The 21,720-nt window shown below is 49.8% G+C and overlaps 1 protein-coding gene across 3 annotated transcripts; it reads left to right on the forward strand.

The window, feature by feature from the left end:
* Positions 1–662: 662 nt before the first annotated feature.
* Positions 663–20,353, forward strand: STIP1 (stress induced phosphoprotein 1). 3 transcript variants are annotated; one of them, XM_055233326.2, is made up of 14 exons: positions 663–1,919; positions 9,023–9,232; positions 10,156–10,297; positions 10,445–10,586; positions 11,603–11,771; positions 13,228–13,354; positions 13,450–13,552; positions 13,811–13,931; positions 15,804–15,900; positions 16,032–16,156; positions 18,721–18,757; positions 18,970–19,073; positions 19,297–19,469; positions 19,870–20,353. In XM_055233326.2, exons 1-14 carry the CDS (start codon positions 1,788–1,790, stop codon positions 19,940–19,942), a joined length of 1,755 nt encoding a protein of 584 aa, XP_055089301.1. In that variant the 5' UTR covers positions 663–1,787; the 3' UTR covers positions 19,943–20,353. The 3 variants fall into 3 exon arrangements, with proteins under 3 accessions (XP_055089301.1, XP_055089376.1, XP_055089406.1); XM_055233401.2 differs by having other exon boundaries at positions 1,918–2,216; XM_055233431.2 differs by lacking the exon at positions 663–1,919 and adding an exon at positions 2,069–2,216 and having other exon boundaries at positions 10,228–10,297.
* Positions 20,354–21,720: the final 1,367 nt, after the last annotated feature.

A 21,720-nucleotide genomic window follows, 5' to 3' on the forward strand; every position in this document is an offset into this window, starting at 1 on the left:
CTTCCTCTCGGCAGCTGTGCCTCCTGCCATCCTGGCTACCCCGAGGCAGCTCCCACCCCATGTCCTTTGCATTGGCTGTTCCATGGGACTGCAAGGTTCTCCACTACATTTCCATGATCTCACTCCCTTGCTTTCTTCAAGTCTTTTCTCACCGTGCCCCACAATTGAAAATGCAAAACCGCTGGGTACGGTGGCTCATGTCTGTAATCCGCACTTTGGGAGGCCGAGGCGGGGGGATCACTTGAGGTGAGTAGTTTTGAGACCAGCCTGGTCAACATGGTGAAACCCCGCCTCTACTAAAAATAAAAAAATTAGCCGGGCATGGTGGCGCACACATGTAATCCCAGCTAATTGGGAGGTTGAGGCAGGATAATTGCTTGAACCCAGGAGGCAGAGGTTGCAGGGAGCCGAGATCGCCCCACTGCACTCTAGCCTGGGAAACAGAGCGAGCGTTTAAGACCAGCCTGGACAACATGGCGAAATCCGTCTATACAAAAAAAAAAAAAAAATAGAAAAATTAGCTAGCCATAGTGGTGCTTGCCTGTAACCCCAGGTACTTGGGAGGCTGAGGTGGGAGGATGGCTTGAGCTCAGGAGGTTGAGGCTGCAATGAGCTGTGATGGCGCCACTGCACTCCAACCTGGGAGACAGTGAGACTCAACTCCGTCTCAAAAAAAAAAAAAAAAAGCAGGCGGTTAGATTGCACAGGCCCTGAACCCCATCCTAAAGCCTCCAGCACTTTCAAATGAGGGATTACCACGTTTGCGGGTCTGCTGCAACTTGGCTGCAGTGTCCAAAATGGGTGGGGCAGGTGGAATTAAAGATGAGGCTGTGGAGACAAGCTACTAGCAGAGAGGACACACTTTAAACCCTGGGAAGATAGCATTACCCAGAGAGGGGGAAGGATGAGGACACTGCAGAGCCCAAGATCATCGCCAGATCCGAGTCATGCGGCTCCTTTGTTCCAGGAACCACAGCTGACCCTAGAAGCAATAGCAGCATTTTTCACTCCGCAGGTGCATCTCTTCCACGCTTTGGGGTGCCTGCCCTGCCTCTGACTTCTGGGGCTGGGATTTAAGACCCTACCAGGCCACAACTCGCCAGCTCATAGGCGGTCAACTACTGATTCCGTTCTTCGTCTCCTTCACTCCTTTACATCGGACTCACGATGGCTGAGCGGCAGCTCCCTCTCGTTAAGTGCTTCCCGCGTGCTAAACACCGCACCAATTCCCCTTGGCCTTACAGGACCAAACGACCGGCGCGCTCAGAGAGGGTGTGCGGTTCCACTGAGGACGCCCAGCGGGACAGCCGGGCCCGCCGCGGTGAGATCCCTCGACTGTCCAGCCCATGCGCCCTCGCGGTCACGTGGCATTTCTGGAACATTCAGAACCTAACAGCCAGGATGCAGGAAGGCCAGGCCGAGGCCGGAGCGCTGGACAACGCGGGCAGCTGGCGCTCGAGGGCCAGGCAGCTCCCACCGACTAGGACCCCCATCCCGATGCGCGGGCGAAGGGCTGGGGCCCTGTGCCGCTGGCGATCCCGGGGACCGCCTGGAACTCGCAGCACTCGGGAGCGAGGGGAAAAGCAACCAACATGCCCCGCAATCGCCGGAGACACAGCTACAGACCCCGACTGTAGCCGGTACTCCCATATGCCACGGGCGGGGCGAAACCCGGCCTTTTGAAGGGCAGCGATTTAAACCAATCAGTGCAAAGAGTTGGCAACCCTCCGCCCAATTGGAATCGCTCTCATTCTGAAGGCGGTTCCGACGTGGAGTCCGGCAGCCCAATGGGTGAGGTGGAAACTTCCAGAACGAACAGAACCAATGGGCGCGGCCAGCGCGACTACGATTGGCAGTGCAAAAGACCAATCCGTATCGCAGAAGTCCGCTCCTCCCTCCATTCGTGGAGCCTGGGATGGGTGGGTTTATAGAGGAGCGCCCAATCCTGAGGTGCAGGGGAGGCAGGGTTGAGGGAATTACTCCCCGCTGTCCAATGAGAGGGAAGTGGAAATGATGGGCTGGACCTCAAGCCAATAGTAGAGCAGCACAGAGATTTCCCCATAGAAGAACTCGACCAGTGAGCGGGCGAGGAAGGGGCGGGAGCCGGGGTCCCGGCAGCTTCTAGTAGGTTCCAGAAGGCGGCGCGTGCGGTTGGGAACGCGGAGCGGACGGATTGGATTCAACGGGGTTCCGAGCCGCTCTGCGCTATGGAGCAGGTGAAGGGGGAGGGGCAGGCTGAGGCCGCGAGACTGCTCGGGGACCGGCGGAGGCCAGGCCGCGGTAGGGGGGCGGGGCGGGCGCCGGATCGAGGCGACCGGAGCTGGGTGCTGGGGCCGGACGGGGCGGCGGCGGGGAGGTGAGGGCCGCGGGCGGCGGGCGGGAGCGGGATCTGTAGCGAGGCCGGTCTTGGGGAGCGCCCATCGCCCCTTGGTTGGGCGAGGAGGACCGGGAGGAGGCCACAGCTTGGGTGAGTCCGGCCGGCGGCGGGAAGAGGGGCCGCGACCGGGTCCTGAAGGCGTCCCGAGGGGGCGGCTGCGGGCCATGCTGGGGAGGGTGCGGGCCGCAGGGGGCGGGGTGGAGGTGGGCCAGGGGCCGGGGTCCGCACCCGCGAGGTAGCCCTCCGGGAGATCTGAGACGGCCGACGGAGAAAAAGCTCGGGACTTAACCACGAGGAACTTGGACGGATCCAGGGAGCGGGGACGGGAATACCCTGGGAGTAGCCGAGGATCTTAGCAACCTGGGATCCAGTTGGGGCAAATCTTACACTTCTACATCTGAGAAGGTCAGGGTGGGAGAGCGTTGAGCGGGGGTCTGATGAGCGACAGACCGACTCTACCTGATGCAGGAAAGGGAAGGGTGCCGCAAAAGTCCTTGGAACGAATTCCATCACTGGCAGTGTTTTACAAATGTATTGCGGCCCCTCCCCCCCTTTTTGTATGCTTGTGTGTGATTGTGGAGTGACCGAGGACCGATACTTCCGAAAGGTGGGTCTGAAAGATGGGTTTCTGACTACCCGGGGGTGGTTGTAGACAATTTACAGAGATCAACTGCTGGAAGTTATGGGCCTCTATTGAGCATTTGAGGGGCCGAGTTTGAAGCGGTTGCTGCTTTCTTTCAGTGACTTGGTTATGTCCTCAGTAGCTTGTGGTTGTGAAAGGCCTAGAGGTTTTGTTCCATTGGAAGCTGTCATTGAGCTGCAATGATTCATCGGAAGAAAAAGGACAAAACAACCTCCAAGAAACCTCTACCAACCTCCGAGAAATTATCCTCCCGCTCGGGAGTACTACCCTCTTCGCTCCAGGCCCGTAACACTTGGGGGTGACAATTCTGAAGCTATACCTGGTATCTGGTTCTTACTTCAGGGCCGTAAAACTGAGATCGCCCACGCGCTCCCCTTAAATAAGACATCTCGATGGAGTAGTGACTACCATCCTTTTTTTGGTGTGAGCTACAAAGCTGAGCCTTTGGTCTCCTGTAGCAGTTGCTGCTTTAGGCAAAGCTTGAGCTTCCTTGCTGTATTAAGAGTGGAAATGAAGTTAGTAAACTTTTTGTGCCCATATAATACTTCAGTTGTATCTAGGGTTAAATGAGCTGTAGTATAGGTGAGGAAAAGATTTCTGGAATAAGACGTCGCTCTTTTACCTTTAAGAAAGGATCTGGGGCCGGGCGCAGTGGCTCAGCCTGTAATCCCAGCACTGTGGGAGGCCAAGGCAGGCGGATCACGAGGTCAGGAGATCGAGACCATTCTGGCTAGCACAGTGAAACCCTGTCTCTACTAAAAATACAAAAGAAAAATTAGCCGGGCGTGGTGGTGGGCACCTGTAGTCCCAGCTACTCTGGAGGCTGAGGCAGGAGAATGGCGTGAACTCAGGAGGCGGAGGTTGCAGTGAGCTGAGATCACGCCACTGCACTCCAGCCTGGGCGACAGAGCGAGACTCCGTCTCATAAAAAAAAAAAAAAAAAAAAAAAAAAAAAAAGGATCTCGGCTGGGCGCAGTGGCTCACGCGGATACTCCCAGCACTTTGGGAGGCCAAGGTGGGCGAATCACCTGAGGTCAGGAGTTCGACACCAGCCTGGCCAACATGGTGAAACCCCCTCTCTACTAAAAGTACAAAAGTTAGCGGGGCATGGTGGCGCAGGCCTGTAATCCCAGCTACTGGAGAGGCTGAGATAGAAGAATTGCTTCAACCCTGGAGGCGTAGGTTGCAGTGAGCCATAATTGCGCCACTGCACTCTAGCCTGGGTGAGAGAGTGAGACTCCGTCTCAAAAAAAAAAAAAAAGAAAGAAACGATTTCTGTTACCAAATTTATTTTGTATTTTTTTTTTAGAGACAGGGTCTGGTTCTGTGGCCCAGGCTGAAGTGCCCTGGTGGGATCATAGCTCCCTGCAGCCTCAAGTTCCTGGCCTCAAGCGATCCTCTTGCCTCAGTCTCCTGAGTAGCTGGGCACACCACAAGAACTGGCTAATTTTAAAATTTTTTGTAGAGACGGGAGTTTTGCTGTTTCCCAGGCTGGTCTCAAATTTCTAGGCTCAAGCAATCCTCTAGCCTTGGCCTCCCACTGTAGTAGCACTAGGATTACAGGCGTGAGTCACCTTGCCTGGTCTTAAAATGTTTGTTTTTAAATCACCACCACTCGTGATAGAAGTGTGTGTATAGGTAGGTAGATGGTGAATGAATATTTGACTTAACTCAGGACAGCAAACTGGCATGGCAGCTGTACAGATGACCTGGCATTTAACCCCAGGTGTGTTTGAGCCCACCATCTGGAAGCCATTCCTGAAAACAAACACGATTTTTCTACCTTCTGTTTTCATTTTCAACTTTGAGGTTTGTATTTTAGTTTAGAAAATACTCAAGTTGGGCCAGGTGTGGTGGCTCACACTTGTAATCCCAGCACTTTGGGAGGCCGAGGTGGGCGGATCCTGAGGTCAGGAGTTTGAGACCAACCTGTCCAGCATGGAGAAACCCCGTCACTAGTAAAAATACATAAAAAAAAAAAAAAAAAGGGGGCCAGGCGTACTGGCTCACGCCTGTAATCCCAGCACTTTGGGAGGTCGAGGCGGGTGGATCACGAGGTCAGGAGTTCAAGACCAGCCTGGCCAATATGGTGAAACCCTGTCTCTATTAAAAATACAAAAATTAGCTGGATGTGGTGGCACGTGCCTGTAGTCCCAGCTACTTGGGAGGCTGAGGCAGGAGAATCGCTTGAACCCAGGAGGCGGACCTTGAAGTGAGCCGAGATTGCGCCACTGCACTCCAGACTGGGTGACAGCGAGACTCCGTCTCAAAAAAAAAAAAAAAAAAAATTAGGCGGGCATCGTGGCGCGCGCCTGTGGTCCCAGCTACATGGGAGGCTGAGGCAGGACAATTGCTTGAACCCGGCTGGTGGAGGTTGCAGTGAGCCAAGATTGTGCCACTGCCCTCCAGCCTGGATGACAGCGAGACTCCATCTCCAAAAAAAAAAACAAGTTGGACAGATTTTGAATGTTCAGGCTTGTTTTTTTTTCAATAGGGGCCTTTCAAATCCCACAATGATACACTTCTTACATTTAACCCAGCTCAGGCGTACAGCCATGTAACACATTCAGCAAAACAGTATTTACTGTTATGTGCACTGTGTGATGGTATTTTTTGTCCCATTTGGTCTCTTAAAATGCTGGTCATGACCTACAAAATTGATTTCCTGACCCACTGCCGATCAGTACTGTGTCTGAAAAATGCTTTTCTAAAGCATAGGCAGGAACTTCACCAGCTGCCTCTTGATACCACTTGAGTTTTGTTAACTCTTTGTCTTCTGGCCTCCGTCTTGGGCTCTAGGATTTTTTATCCCTTGTTTGCTTAATTTGGCAGGTTCTTTCTGCCCTTTCCTCTGTAAGGTCTCTGATTGATTGATGGAAGTTCCTGATCTCTCTGTTTGAGGATTCCAAAATCATTTCTCTTTTTTTTTTTTTTTTTTCAGATACAGTCTCACTCTGTCCCCTAGGTGAGAATGCAGCAGTGCAATCTCGGCTCACTGCAACCTCCGACTCCCAGGTTGAAATGATTCTCCTGCCTCAGCCTGCTGAGTAGCTGGGACTAAGGCATGCACCACCACATCCGGCTTATTTATTTATTTATTTATTGAGCCTGAGTTTCGCTCTTGTTGCCCAAGCTGGAGTGCAATGGCGCTATCTCAGCTCACCGCAACCTCCACCTCCCAGGTTCAAGCAATTCTCCTGTCTCGGCCTCCTGAGTAGCTGGGATTACAGGCATGCACCACCATGCCCAGCTAATTTTTTTTTGTATTTTTAGTAGAGACAGGGTTTCTCCATGTTGAGGCTGGTCTCGAACTCCTGACCTCAGGTGATCTGCCCACCTGGGCCTCCCAAAGTGCGGGGATTACAGGCGTGAGCCACCGCATCCGGCAGCGGCTAATTTTTGTATTTGTAGTAGAGACAGGGTTTCACCATGTTGGCCAGACTGGTCTGGAACTCCTGACCTCAGGTGATCCATCCGCCTCAGCTTCCCAAAGTGCTGAGATTACAGTCTAAAATCATTTCTCTTGACAAAATTATTTCTTGCATCAGTTTACTGGGTGGTGAGTGGATAATACATAGAATGAGTGAGTGACTTCGGTGACATAACTCTATCTCACAGAACGTTTACCTCTTAGAAGGTATATTTTGGTCTGGTGTGGGGGCTCACCTTTGGGAGACTGAGGCAGGAGGGTTGCTTTAGGCCAAGAGTTTGAGACAAGCCTGGGCAATATGGCGAGACACCATTTCTACCACAAAAAGAAAAAAACAGCGAGGCGTGGTGACACACTTGTAGTCCCAGCTACTTAAAAGGCTGAGTTGGCCAGGCGCAGTGGCTCACACCAGTAATCCCAGCACTTTGGGAGGCCAAGGCGGGCAGATCACCTGAGGCCAGGAGTTCAAGACCAGCCTGACCAACGTGGAGAAACCCCGTCTCTACTAAAAATACAAAATTAGGCGGATGTGGTGGTGCGTGCCTGTAATCCCGGCTACTCAGGAGGCTGAGGCAGGAGAATCGCTTGAACCTGTGAGGCAGAGGTTGTGGTGAGGCGAGATCGCGCTATTGCACTCCAGCCTGGGCAACCAGAGTGAAACTCTGTCTCAAAAAAAAAAAAAAAAAAAAAACACACACACAGAAAAAAGGCTGAGTCAGGAGGATTGCTTGAGCCCAGGAGCTCAAGGTTACAGTCAGCTGTGATCATGCCACTGCACTGCAGGCTGGTAACAGAGTGAGATGCCATCTTTAAAAAAAAACAAATATGGCCGGGCGCGGTGGCTCACGCCTGTAATCCTAGCACTTTGGGAGGCTGAGATAGGTGTATTATGAGGTCAGGAGTTTGAGACTAGCCTGGCCAACATGGTGAAACCCCATCTCTACTAAAAATACAAAAATTAGCTGGGCGTGGTGGTGGGTGCCGGTAATCCCAGCTACTCAGGAGGCTGAGGCAGGAGAATCGCTTGAACCTGGGAGGCAGAGGTTGCCGGAGGCAAGATCGTGCCACTACACTCCAGTCTGGGGACAGAGCAAGACTCTGTCTCAAAAAATAATAATAATAAATACAATGAGCTTCTCGAGGGGTTGCCTGCCCTCAGGTAGGCTGCTGTGGGGCACCTGACCTTTTGTGGGGCAGCTCAGTGAGGAGAAACCCTTTAGTGAGCACCCTGTTCTGACAGGGCAAAGGCCTGCCTCACATTTTTTTTTTTTTTTAATTAAAAAGTAAACTTTAATGTGGAAAATGCAAACTTGGGGAGGGCAGAAAGATCACACACAAGGCTGTCACTTCACACTTGGAGGGTTGCACAGTGGCCCAGAAGAGGCGCTCCTCACTTGCCAGATGGTGGGGCAGGTGGGCAGAGGTGCTCGTCTCTCCCCAGTCAGTTGGGCGGCCAGGCAGAGGTGCTCCTCACTTCCCAGTCGGTGGGGCGGCCAGGCAGAGCTGCCTCACTTTTTAAAACTGCTGTATGCCGCCAGGCGCAGTGGCTCACACCTGTAATCTCAGCACTTTGGGAGGCAAAGGCATGTGGATCACCTGAGGTCAGGAGTTTAAGACCAGCCGACCAATATGGTGAAACCCCGTCTCTACTAAAATTACAAAAATTATCCAGGCGTCCGGGTATGCGCCTGTAATCCCAGCTACTTGGGAGGCTGAGGCAGGAGAATCGCTTGAACCTGGGAGGCGAAGGTTGCGGTGAGCCAAGATCATGCCACTGCACTCCAGCCTGGGTGACAGAGTGAGACTCCGTCTCAAAAAACAAAACAAAACAAAACAAAAGCCTGCTGTATCCTTACTTCGTGCACTCTGTATGTTTGAGAAGGGAGAGGTTTAAACCATAGTAGCATTTCTTTATCCTCCATCCCCTTTGTAATGTAGTAATATTTAAGAATGGCAGGAATCAATTTGGGGGGCTAGCTTGACTGTTACCCATTAATGAAGATTAATGTTGCCCCCCCAGGAAATGGAGACCAGTTCTTCTCTGATGGGAGGAGATGGCAATTACACCATAGGCAAGCAAGCATCTTGCCGCTCCCAGGAAAGAGAAGCCTCCACTGCCATCCCACAGCCTTTGGGTCACTGGAGCATGTATCAGTGCCATTCCGCCCACCTTCTTCCTGTGAGGGGTGACTAGGGCTGTGCTCTGTTTGTCGTTTGGATGCTTTGGAAATCTGTGGCAAATGAATTGACTTTTCCATGGAAGGAGCATGTGGTACATTCTGGAGTGGCTTCGTGAGCTCCATGTGGAGACCGTAAGAGTGGCAGAGCCCTCGTTCGTCACATGGGGGCCAGCGTGGAGTGCAGCCTGGGCTCTTTGCCCGTGCTTATTTTTTCTTTGCTGGCTCCTTAGGGAAGGTGTGAGAAATTAAATAAATGAACTGCTTTTCTCTCTTCTGATCTGTAAAGTCACCTATTTGTTTGTTGGTAACTACATAAAAGAATGAGTGTTGTCTTTAAAGCTTAGGATTAAATGGGCACATCATAGAGAAGCTGTGTGTTCCTTTCCCCTCAGGTCAGTGAGCTGAAGGAGAAAGGCAACAAGGCCCTGAGCGCAGGCAACATCGACGATGCCTTACAGTGCTACTCCGAAGCCATTAAGCTGGATCCTCACAACCACGTGCTGTACAGCAACCGTTCTGCTGCGTATGCCAAGAAAGGAGACTACCAGAAGGCTTACGAGGATGGCTGCAAGACCGTCGACCTAAAGCCTGACTGGGGCAAGGTCAGCTGTGGGCACTGGAGGGAGAGAGGCCCTTCAGACCTCTCCAGAAATGCCTTTTGGTGGCCTGAGGTTTACCTGTCCTGATACACTGATAGTTACCTACCCACCTCCCTGTTTGAGTATCCTCCTCAGAAATGGCATTTTTCATTAAATCTAAGGTAGCCATTAGTTGTAATACAGGCTTTATTTTTGGTACTAAGAAGGAAGAGGCTGGGGCTGGGCGCGGTGACGCACGCCTGTAATCCCAACACTTTGGGAGGCTGAGGTGGGCGGATCACTTGAGGTCAGGAGTTCAAGACTAGGCTGGCCAACATGGTGAAACCCTGTCTGTACTAAAAATGCAAAAAAATTTAGTCAGGCATGGTGGCATGTGCTTGTACTCCCATCTACTCAGGAGACTAAGGCAGGAGGATTACCTGAGCCTGGCAAGTGGAGGTTGCAGTGAGCTGAGATCGTGCCACTGCACTCCAGCCCAGGTGACACAGCAAGATCCTGTCTCAGGAAAAAAAAAAAAAAAAAGGAGGAAGAGGCCCGGTGCAGTGGCTCACGCCTATAATCCCAGCACTTTGGGAGGTTGAGGCAGGAGGATTACTGGAGCCCAAGGGTTTGGGACCAGCCTGGGCAACATAAGGAGTCCCTGTCTTTACCAAAAAAAAAAAAAAAGGGAAAAAAAATGTTGCCAAAGTAACTGACCACAGTTGATCAGAGGTGAACGGGGTGGGGCAGATGTGCCTCTGCTATTTGGATGGATCCTTAAAGTAGCAGCCTTGGCCTCGTAGCCTACTCCTCTCGTTTTTTTCTCTTTGGCCTTCATGTGAATACTCATTTTTTCCCCCATAAAAGTAGAATTGTTCTTTTTTGAGTTCATCTTCTAGATTATCTCTGGGTGTTCTTTACTTTGTGCCTGTCTTTGGTGGTTTAAGGGCTATTCACGAAAAGCAGCAGCTCTAGAGTTCTTAAACCGCTTTGAAGAAGCGAAGCGAACCTATGAGGAGGGCTTAAAACACGAGGCAAATAACCCTCAACTGAAAGAGGGTTTACAGAATATGGAGGCCAGGTTGGCAGGTAGGTACCACGCACAGTTTTCGTTCTTATTATTAATGGGATTAATTTTGAGTCTTCCCCCCGAGAAATATCAGTCTGGTAGGGTATGGGACACAGTAATTCTAGTGAACTCATTTCATAGTGATGTGCTTTCCTTTACTCGGACAGAGAGAAAATTCATGAACCCTTTCAACATGCCTAATCTGTATCAGAAGTTGGAGAGTGATCCCAGGACAAGGACACTACTCAGTGATCCTACCTACCGGGAGCTGATAGAGCAGCTACGAAACAAGCCTTCTGACCTGGGCACGTAAGTGGACGCCGCTCATTAAGGTTCTGGAAATCAGGGGGAATGTTATGCTTTCTTCCTGTAACCTCACAGCAGAGGGTTCCCTGGTCTAAACTGCAGTTTCTGCCTTTGTTTATTCTCTGCAGAGCAGTAGGTGGTGGTCGTTTATTTGTGATTATAGAAAGGGTCAGGGGAGCATATATCACAGTAATCTAGAATGTTCCTTGTCATCTGTATACACCTCTTGCCTGCTCTTCTAGAATTCTGATCTAGCGTCATCCCCATCCTTTCCATCTACTTAGGCCCTACTGTCTCTGTTGGTATATCAGAGTGGAAACAGGGTTGAAGTTCATGTGTAAAGATGTGTCTAAATCTTGTACTGGTATCCATCTCTATCTCAATCCACTGGCTCCTGAGATCAGCTACGGAAGTATACCTAAAACAACTCATTCCTCTGTGTATCTGCCAACCTTGAGGAATAAAGTTGACCTCTGTGACTTCGTTTTGTTTTGTTTTATTTTTTCAAGATGGAGTCTCGCTCTGTCACCTAGGCTGGAGTGCAGTGGTGTGATCTCAGTTCACTGCAACTTCCACCTCCTGGGTTCAAGCGATTCTCCTGCCTCAGCCTCCTGAGTAGCTGGGATTACAAGTGTACACCACCACGCCCGGCTAATTTTTGTATGTTTAGTAGTAGCAACGGGTTTCACCATGTTGGCTAGGCTGGTCTCAAACTCCTGACCTCAAGTGGTCTGCCCGCCTTGGCCTCCCAAAGTGCTGGGATTACAGGTGTGAGCCACCGTGCCCGGCTATCTGTGACTTCATTTTATTTATTTTTGTTGACTCTATTTTAGATGATGTTTTGATGGTTTGAGTATTCCTCAATTGTAACTCAGGAGTGGTGCAAAATCTAGCCATCTTTTGATGGGTGAGGAGCTTCTAAACACAGGAATATGACTTTAATAGTAAGTGGGAGTTAAAATACTGATTGTGGGGAGGAGTAATTACAATTCTTCTTTCTTTTTTTAAATCAATACTAGGAAACTACAAGATCCCCGGATCATGACCACTCTCAGCGTCCTCCTTGGGGTCGATCTGGGCAGTATGGATGAGGAGGAAGAGGTTGCAACACCTCCACCACCACCGCCTCCCAAAAAGGAGACCAAGCCAGAGCCAATGGAAGAAGATCTTCCAGAGAATAAGAAGCAGGTCTTGTTTTTTTCTCTCCTCGCTGTCACCTATTTATAAACAACTAGAAATCTTTATGTTGAATGGGGACATCTGTTGACCTTGATTGACCATGATTATTATGGTTTTTTTAGAAACGGAGTCTTGCTGTGTTTCCCAGGTTGGTCTTGAACTCCTGGCCTTAAGCGATGCTCCTGCTTCAGCTAGGATTACAGTCAAGAGCCACTGTGCCCACCTGTAACTATTTTGAGTGCTTTAGTATGTGCTGAACTTATGGCTATTATTTGTTAGAATGGTTAGCATGTTAAAAAATCAGCTTCAGGCCAGGCGTCGTGGCTCACGCCTGTAATCCTAGCACTTTTGGAGGCCAAGGTGGGCAGATCACCTGAGGTCAGGAGTTCAAGACCAGTCTGACCAACATGGTGAAACCTCATCTTCACTAAAAATACAAAAATTAGCCAGGTGTCATGGTGGGCGCCTGTAGTCCCAGCTACTTGGGAGGCTGAGGCAGAAGAATCGCTTGAACTCGGGAGGCAGAGGTTGAAATAAGCTGAGATCTCCAGGCTGGGTGACTCTGTCTCAAAAAAAAAAAAAAAAAAAAAGATGAGCTTCACAAGAGAATTCCTAGGAGTAATGTGTAGCAAAGAGTGAGCAGCAGGAGTTGCCCTTCCCATGGTCGCCACAGCGGCTTCATTGCTGCCAGTGTGAATGTTGGTCAGAGCAAGACTGGAAAGTTGGGATTAATTCACGTCCTTGTCGTGATCCAGAAGAATGTTGTCCACATCAATCCTTAGGCCTTTGCTTCCTGGCTGGACATGGTGTGTGGTTGGGAGTGTCCGCTAAGCAGCACTCTTTTAGAGCAGGAGGCATGCGCCTCAACGATTTCATTTCCCTCCTTGTAAACTGGAACAGCAGATTGTTGCCAAATTTAGCACCTTGAAATGGGTAAGCGTTGGTTGTTTAGGGTGTCTCAGCTGGAAAAAGGCCCTCCGTTGTGGGCGGTAGTGAGCTTTGCCGAAGACTCGTGCCACTCAGCCGCTTCTCATCCTCTCACCACCCCCTCTGCTGTGGTTCCCTGACAACTAAGACCCTGAGGCAACCACAAGACCGACACCAGATCTGCTGCAGCCTCAGAATAAAGCCTGGTCCAAAACTCTGCTGTCCTCACCGGTTGCTTCAAGTCAAAGGGATTTGCTCTCCCCTAAAGAAGTGCTCTGCTTCCTGACAAAGATCCAGGAGAGTAGGTGGAAAAGGAGGCGTTTCAGAGCAAGCAAAGATGAAGTTAGTTTTCATTCTAACGGCTGATACTGGACTGTATTATCTATAGCTGATTGATGAAGAGGCCTTCAGGAGAACTTGCTAGAATTCTATGCATGTTAGTTGTATTTCAGAACTTGTGACAGATCATAGATTCTTGCTGTCTTTGTCACCTGAGATAGATTTCCTCAGCACTCACTTCTTCTTAAACCTCATCTAGGCACTGAAGGAAAAAGAGCTGGGGAACGATGCCTACAAGAAGAAAGACTTTGACACAGCCTTGAAGCATTATGACAAAGCCAAGGAGCTGGACCCCACCAACATGACTTACATTACCAATCAAGCAGGTGAGGCCCAGAAACAAGGGGCAAGGGAATTGTTGGGTGTCTCTGAGGGAAGAAGTAAGGACTGACTGTTCCTTCTTAACCATCCTGCCTGGCAGCGGTATACTTTGAAAAGGGCGACTACAATAAGTGCCGGGAGCTTTGTGAGAAGGCCATTGAAGTGGGGAGAGAAAACCGAGAAGACTATCGACAGATTGCCAAGTAGGCTCGACCTTCCAGAATATCTTGAGTAGCGCGGAGGGTTTGCTGTCCAAGACTTAAGTTTCTCTGCATGGGGAGGAGGGCTGCTGGCCATAGAATCTGCTTTGTTAAGAAAGGGCTGGCAAGAAGGTCACCGGAGGCAAGACAAAAGGTGTTGAAGGCAGTGATGCGGGCCTTTCTAGCTGCAGGTGTGTTTTTCTGCAGGAGCTGACCTTATCTCTTTGTCCTAAGCAGTCCTTGTTCCTCTTTCTTTATCAGAGCGTATGCTCGAATTGGCAACTCCTACTTCAAAGAAGAAAAGTACAAGGATGCCATCCATTTCTATAACAAGTCTCTGGCAGAGCACCGAACCCCAGATGTGCTCAAGAAATGCCAGCAGGTGGGTAGGAAAAGAATAGGGGTATTTTCTTGTTTTCCTAATAATTGAGCCATTATTTCTTACTGTTTTATTTAATAATGAACTTGACTTTTTTTTTTTTTTTTTTTTTTTGAGATAGGGTCTCACTCTTTCACCCAGGCTGAAGGACAGTGGCACAATCATGGCTCACTGCAGCCTCAACCTCCTGGGCTTCAATGATCTTCCCACCTCAGCCTGAGTAGCTAGGATTACAGGCGTGTGCCACCACGTCCAGCTAATTTTTTTTTTTTTTTTTTTTTTTTTTTTTTTTTTTTTGAGATGGAGTCTCTATTTGTCACCCAGGCTGGAGTGTAGTGGCATGGTCTCTGCTCACTGCAACCTCTGCCTCCCAGGTTCAAGCAATTCTACTGCCTCAGCCTTCCGAGTAGCTAAGACTACAGGTGCTAATTTTTGTATTTTTAGTAGAGATGGGGTTTCATTATATGGGCCAGGCTGGTCTCAAACTCCTGACCTCATGATCGACCCACCTGAACCTCCCAAAGTGCTGGGATTACAGGCCACTGCACCTGGGACGTCCAGCTAATTTGTCTATTTGTAGAGAAGGGGTCTCACTGTGTTGCCCAGGTTGGTCTTGAACTCCTAAACTCAAGTGATCCACCCCCCTCAGCCTCCCAAAGTGCTGGAATTACAGGCATAAGCCACTATGCCTGGCTGAACCTGACCTTTTTTTAGGTAGTAGCTTTGGTCATCTTACATGATTCTTTCTCTGTCATTTAACAGTGACAACATGTAGGAAGTGATCTGGTGGATTTTTTTTTTTTTTTTTTTTTTTTTTTTTTCAGTTTTTGGTATTGGCCAAGATTTAAACTCAATGTGTTAATATTGAGGGCCTGTGCATTAAGAGTGTTAATAGTTCTTGTAACATAACATTTTGACTATTTTATAGAACAAAAATGATGTGAATTAGGCCAATTGTCATAAATTATGTAGGGCGTGAGAAAGGATTGGTGAGAAAATGAATTGTGCTAGTAAGGCGTGCATCCTTTTCATACAGTGCTTATTTTTGTACCAAGTGTTGTGTCAGTGCCATTCATTCTCTTTCATGGTATACCTTAATGGTAAAGACTGTAAATTTCTTTTAAAATCTTGCCAGCAATAGCCAGGCACAGTGGCTCATGCCTGTAATCATAGCACTTTGGGAGGCTGAGGTGGGTGGATCATGAGGTCAGGAGTTCAAGACCAGCCTGGCCAAGATGGTGAAACCCCGTCTCTACTAAAAATACGAAAAAATTAGCCAGGCGCAGTGGCAGACGCCTGTAATCCCAATTACTCAGGAGGCTGAGGCAGGAGAATCGCTTGAACTCGGGGCGGGGCAGGGGCGAGGTGCGGAGGTTGCAGTGAGCCAAGATCGTGCCACTACGCTCCAGCCTGGGTGAGAGTGAGACTCCATCTCAAAAAAAAAAAAAAAAAAATCTTGCCAGCAATACTCTGAAAATTGAAATCCTAATGTGATTTTTTTTTTTTTTTTTTTTTTGAGATGGAGTCTTGCTCTGTCACCCAGGCTGGAGTGCAGTGGCGCGATCTCGGCTCACTGCAAGCTTCCGCCTCCCAGGTTCACGCCATTCTCCTGCCTTAGCCTCCCGAGTAGCTGGGACTACAGGAGCCCGCTACCACACCAGGCTAATTTTTTATATTTTTAGTAGAGATGGGGTTTCACCATGTTGGCCAGGATGGTCTCGATCTCCTGACCTCGTGATCCACCCGCCTCGGCCTCCCAAAGTGCTGGGATCACAGGCGTGAGCCACCGTGCCCGGCCCCTAATCTGATTTTTAAGCCCAAAATTTAGATGATTATGAGTGTTTAAATTATTATTCCAAGATTTATGTTTTGTAGGCAGAGAAAATCCTGAAGGAGCAAGAGCGGCTGGCCTACATAAACCCCGACCTGGCTTTGGAGGAGAAGAACAAAGGCAACGAGTGTTTTCAGAAAGGTACTGCCTGCAGCTCGGGGATGGGGGAGCGGCGCTGGGTATGTCTCCTGTGCCTGGCTGTGGGGTAATATGGCCAGATACACATGGGGGCTTTTTGCTTTTTAAAAGATAGTCTTTGTTTTTCTTCCCAGGGGACTATCCCCAGGCCATGAAGCATTATACAGAAGCCATCAAAAGGAACCCGAAAGATGCCAAATTATACAGCAATCGAGCTGCCTGCTACACCAAACTCCTGGAGTTCCAGCTGGCACTCAAGGTGAGCAGACCTGTGGGGGTGGCCATTACTGAAAGCCTGCACATGAGGAGTGGGTTTTCTCTCTGTGTTTTCATCAACATTGAGTTGATGATGATCATGATGTTTGAGACAGTGTCTCACTCTGTCCTGCCTCAGCCTCCTGAGGAGCTAGGACCACAGGCACATGCCACTACATCCTGCTACATTTTTAATTTTTTTGTAGAGTTGGGGTCTTCCTGTGTTGCCCAGATTTATAGTTGTGTGTGTGTGTGTGTGTGTGTGTGTGTGTAAAATATGGGACCTGCTACTACTGGTTGGCGGTACCTTGGAAAGTGGGTCCTTTCACCCCCGTATCCTTCCTCTTTTTTCTTTGTTTTTGCCTTTTTAACCATTTTTAAGAAGTGGAATTGCTGAGCCATGTGGTGTCTGTGTTTACTTTTTTTTGTTTGTTTGTTTGAGACAGTCTCTCTCAGCTGCCCACGCTGGAGTGCTGTGGCACAATCTCGGCTCACTGCAACCACCATCTCCCGGGTTCAAGCAATTCTCCCATCTCAGCCTCCCAAGTAGCTAGGATTACAGGCACCCGCCATCATGCCCGGCTAATTTTTTGTATTTTAGTAGAAACGGGCTTTCACCATGTTGGCCAGGCTAGCCTTGAATTCCTGACTTCAGGTGATCCACCCGCCTCAGCCTCCCAAAGTGCTAGGATTACAAGCGTGAATCACCGCGCTTGGCCCCCTTCTTTTTTTTTTTTTTTTTTTTTAAAGACAGGGTCTGGCTCTATCACCCAGCCTGGCTAGAGTGGAGTGGCGCGATCTCAGCTCACTGCAACCTCTGCTTCCCTGGCTTAAACCATCCTCCCACCTCAGCCTCCTGAGTAGCTGGGACTACAGGTGTGCACCACCATACCCAGCTAATTTTTGTATTTTTTATAGAGGCAGGGTTTCACCATGTTTTCCCAGGCTGGTCTCAAACTCCTGGGCTCAAGTGATCGTCCTGCCTCGGACTCCCAAAGTGCTGGGATTACAGGCATGAGCCACTGCGCCTGGCCTATGTTTAATTTTTGAGGAACCACCATACGTTTTTCAGCAGCTGTACCATCCTTCCTTGCTTTTCTGTTTTGCTCAGCTAGGTAGCTCTGCTGTTCTCAGTCATATCAAGTTAGGTCAAATACGATTGTTTGACACTGTGGAGTTCTCATCATCCTCTCGAATCTCAGCCACCCTGCCTCTATCAGCAGTTTTTTTCGACTGTTCTCTAGCTGACAAACCTGGACCGTATTGTGGGAAGGTGACAGTGTGACATGTCTAGAAACAGCCATACCTGGGTTTGTGTTGGTTTTTATATTTTGTGCCACTGTCTTCTGGGTCGGTGTCTTGGCCTAGAGACATCATTTCTACTAGTAGGATTGTACAAGAGTCATGTCAAAAGCGTATTGATTTGTGAGGCAAAGAATAGCAGGTTGTCAGTCACCTGGGAGGTGGGCAGTACTTTCCCAATCATGAGAGCTTGGAGAAAGAATGAATGGGATTTCTGCTGCTGTCCTGGCTTCTTGGTGGGAGGGTTGGAATTAAGCACGGGAGCTCAGTGTACTGCATTGTGTTCTCTTCCTCATTATTTCTCACTTTGAAGATGTTTCAAAGAGAAGAATACATAGTGAATATCTGGTGTATCTTCCCCCTTTATCTGACAAATATTGACCTGTTTTTGCTGAACTGTTTGTGAAGGGAAATTGTATACGTTTGGTACTTAAAATGAGACATCCAAGTCTTGTGCACGCATTGCCTGAAAAGACTCCCTGTCCAGTGCAGCACTGTCAGCACATGCGACCTCACCAGACCAAGGCCTGATGCCATCTGCCGTCTGTCCATCCATACTCAGACTTGCCCACTTCTCCAAAAATACATTTTAAAACTCTGAGGTTTTTTATTTATTTATTTTTGTTTGTTTGTTTTTATTTTTTTGAGACAGAGTTTCACTCTTGTTGCCCAGGCTGGAGTGCAATGGTGTGATCTTGGCTCACTGCAACCTCCGCCTCCTGGATTCAAGCGATTCTCTTGCCTCAGCCTCCTGAGTAGCTGGGATTATTACAGGTGCAGCCACCAGCCTAGCAAATTTTTTTTTTTTTTTTTTTTTAGTAGAGACGGGGTTTCACCATGTTGGCCAGGCTGGTGTCGAACTCCTGACCTCAGGTGATCCACCCACCTCGGCCTCCCAGAGTGCTGGCGTTACAGGCATGAGCCACCGCACCCGGTGTTGTTTTGTTTTTTTAATCAGCAATGTTTTTGGATTCCAAAGCTCTCAGGACCAAGGTCCACGCATTTTGTCTAGTTGTCATGTACTCTTCAGTTTCTCAAACTGGAATTGTCCCCCGCTTTGTGTTTTTCATAACATCAGCCTCTTGCAGAGTCCAGGCAGTTTGTCTTGTGTGGGATGATCCATCATCTGGAGTTGTCTTTCCTGGTGTTGTCACCTCTGTGTGGTGCTGGGTGAGGTGTTAGAGTTGGAAGTCCACATGCTTGAGTTGCCTGTAGTGAGCTTGTCCAAGGGTATGAACCTAATTTCTTTCTGCTCCTTCATTCTAGGACTGTGAGGAATGTATACAGCTGGAGCCGACCTTCAGTAAGTGCCTTTCTGTTGCCTGTCCCCTGTCTCTAGCCAAAAGATTAGAGAAGGAAAGGGCAAGCCCTTTGTCTACCGGTGTGTCCTTGGGACCTGTAGGATTTAGGATCCAGCATCAGCAGGTGTGAACAGTGTTGGCGTGCAGGTGAAGAGGTGCAAGGAGCAGCCTTGGGCGCTGCGTTTGGATAACATGCCACCTCTCCTGTTTGTAGTCAAGGGTTATACACGGAAAGCTGCTGCCCTGGAAGCGATGAAGGACTACACCAAAGCCATGGATGTGTACCAGAAGGCGCTAGACCTGGACTCCAGCTGTAAGGTGGGGCTGCTTCTGGCCTCCAGGGGCTCCTCCTGCCTCTTTCTCTGTTGGGTCTTTTCCATGTTCAGTCCCTGATACCTTCCCTGTCACCTCCATTTCTCTCTGTTTCTCTCTTACTTGCTCTCTGTCCCCTTGTCAGTTACCTCTGTTATCTTGGACCTACTGAAGCGCAGTGAGCTGGGTGGTCCTAACATGCTTCCCCTTTGTCTGCTCTGGACTGCAGGAGGCAGCAGATGGCTACCAGCGCTGTATGATGGCGCAGTACAACCGGCACGACAGCCCCGAAGATGTGAAGCGACGAGCCATGGCCGACCCTGAGGTGCAGCAGATCATGAGTGACCCAGCCATGCGCCTTATCCTGGAACAGATGCAGAAGGACCCTCAGGCACTCAGCGAGTACGTAGAGTCAGAGAGGCAGCCTTGCTGGAAATGGAGAACAAAAGCAGGCAGATGAGTGCACGCGGCTGGGGGGTGGTGTGCTCAGTCTGCGAGGAAGAGGAATTCTGTCATTCTTCCCAAACTTAAGGAGATTGGCAGGGGGTGGCGAGCTGGAAGGGCTTTGTTAGTCGTGATAGCTTAAGCAGTCATTTGGAAAGGCCCATTTAGCTGGGAGAAAGGTCTTGACGAAGCTGTGTCGTGGGCTTAGGACTGGCAAGTTCTGCAAAGTGGAGCAAGCCTCGCCAGGACCCCTCCCCGCCGGGGCCTTCTGTAGAGGGGGTTGAATTGGGGCTTGCTGAGAAAGCAAGTAAGACTTTAAAGGTTGTCTCATTTCAAATAACTGTGTCTTCCTCTGTAGACACTTAAAGAATCCTGTAATAGCACAGAAGATCCAGAAGCTGATGGATGTGGGTCTGATTGCAATTCGGTGATGACTTGTTCATCCCCCCTTCCCTTCGCCCTCATGTGGAAAGAGGAGCTGGGACCGCGGCGAGCAGTACGGAGCGGAAGGGAGAGCAGGGGAGAGAAGGCGTCATCTCTCTATATTTATACATAACCCCGGGGAAGACACAGACTCGTACCTGCGCTGTTTGTGCCGCCGCTCCCTCTGGGCCCTCCCAGCACACGCATGGTCTCTTCACCGCTGCCCTCGAGTTCCGTGTCTCCTTCCCCTGCCCCAGTTGCTGTCTCGGCTGCTCTCCCATAGTTGGTTATTTTTTATTTGGGGCAGTGGGCATGTATGGGGAGGGGAGGGGTTCTTCCAGCCTCAGGTCCCAGCTGTCTCACGTTGTTTATTCTGTGTCCCCTTCTCCAATAAAACAAGCCAGTTGGGCGTGGTTATATGTTGCTTTGGCCTTGAGTGATTTTTTTTTTTTTTTAACCAGGAGTTTGTCTTGCAGGGGCTGCTCCTGCAACCTGATCTTGCTCTTCTCTTTGGGGCGGGCTTAGGAGGAGTCAGGTGGCTTGGCACAGCTCCATGGCTTTGCTGAGAAGGTTGCCAGGTGGCGCTGTTGCTCAGCAGCTGGAAGGGAATCTGAAGGCTTCCCCACCCCAAGTGGTACCAGTGAGAGGTTCAGATAAGCTTTGGGGTGACCCTAGTGCTGTTAATTCTCCACATTATAGTCTCAAAGTTAGAAACCGGCTAGATCCAGAGAACAGGATTCTAACGTGAGATGCTGAGACCTCTGTGGGGAGAGGGCAGCTATGCTGTCGGCTGCTGTTAGATTTAGGAGTTGAGTCATGGATTGTTTTTGTTTTTTGTTATTTGAGACGGAGTCTCAGGCTGGAGTGCAGTGGTGTGATCTCGGCTCACTGCAACCTCCACCTCCTGGGTTCAAGCGATTCTCCTACCTCAGCCTCCCCAGTAGCTGGGATTACAGGAGCCTGCTACCACACCCAGCTAATTATTGTATTTTAGTGGAGACAGGTGTTTCACCGTATTGGCCAGGCTAGTCTCGAACTCCTGACCTCAAGCGATCCGCCCGCCTCAACCTCCCAAAGTGCTGGGATTACAGGATGGGTTTTTTGTTTGTTTGTTTTTGAGATGGAGTCTCACGCTGTTGCCCAGGCTGGAGTGCAGTGGTGTGATCCAGCTCACCGCAAGCTCTGCCTCTCGGGTTCACGCCATTCTGCCTCAGCCTCCCAAGTAGCTGGGACTACAGGCGCCTGCCACCACGCCCGGCTAATTTTTTTTTTTTTTTTTTTTTTTTGTATTTTTAGTAGAGACGGGGTTTCACCCTGTTAGCCAGGATGGTCTCAATCTCCTGACCTCGTGATCCACCCGCCTCGACTTCCCAAAGTGCTGGGGTTACAGGCATGAGCCACCACGCCCGGCCTGGTGATGATTTTAATGCACGGCTCTCACCTGAGAACTTACGGTGCTAAGCTTTAATTACACTTTTCCATGGTTACAACAAGCTGCGTTTTCTAAAGCTCTCTTCCTGGACTGGGGAGGCCTCTGGGGCAGGAGTAAAACTTCCTCATTTGCTCCAAGAGTGCTGCTTTCTGCTAGGAAGGCGCTGAGACTAGCAGCTGGCTGGACTTCCTGCTGCTAGTTTCATCAGCTTGCTTTTCCCCTGGGAATCCCCAGCAGGCCACCCCCTTCCCCATCTGAGTGGTGCTGTTCAGGCAGCCTCCCCGATCAGCAGGACTTTGCTGCCCCCAGGCTAGCCCACCCTCTGTGCTCCAACCCCCAGTGTGTTCACTGGAA

Source organism: Symphalangus syndactylus, chromosome 1 (genome assembly GCF_028878055.3).
Source record: "Symphalangus syndactylus isolate Jambi chromosome 1, NHGRI_mSymSyn1-v2.1_pri, whole genome shotgun sequence".
Taxonomy (NCBI): Eukaryota; Metazoa; Chordata; class Mammalia; order Primates; family Hylobatidae; genus Symphalangus; species Symphalangus syndactylus.

What these genes read in the sequence shown, in the direction of transcription:
- STIP1 (XM_055233326.2), top strand. Translation starts at nt 1,788, where the DNA reads ATGGGTGAGGTGGAAACTTCCAGAACGAACAGAACCAATGGGCGCGGC. An exon ending in TGCTCAAGAAATGCCAGCAG is followed by an intron (nt 13,932 to 15,803) that starts GTGGGTAGGAAA and finishes TATGTTTTGTAG; the next exon opens with GCAGAGAAAATCCTGAAGGA. An exon ending in GACCCTCAGGCACTCAGCGA is followed by an intron (nt 19,470 to 19,869) that starts GTACGTAGAGTC and finishes CTTCCTCTGTAG; the next exon opens with ACACTTAAAGAATCCTGTAA.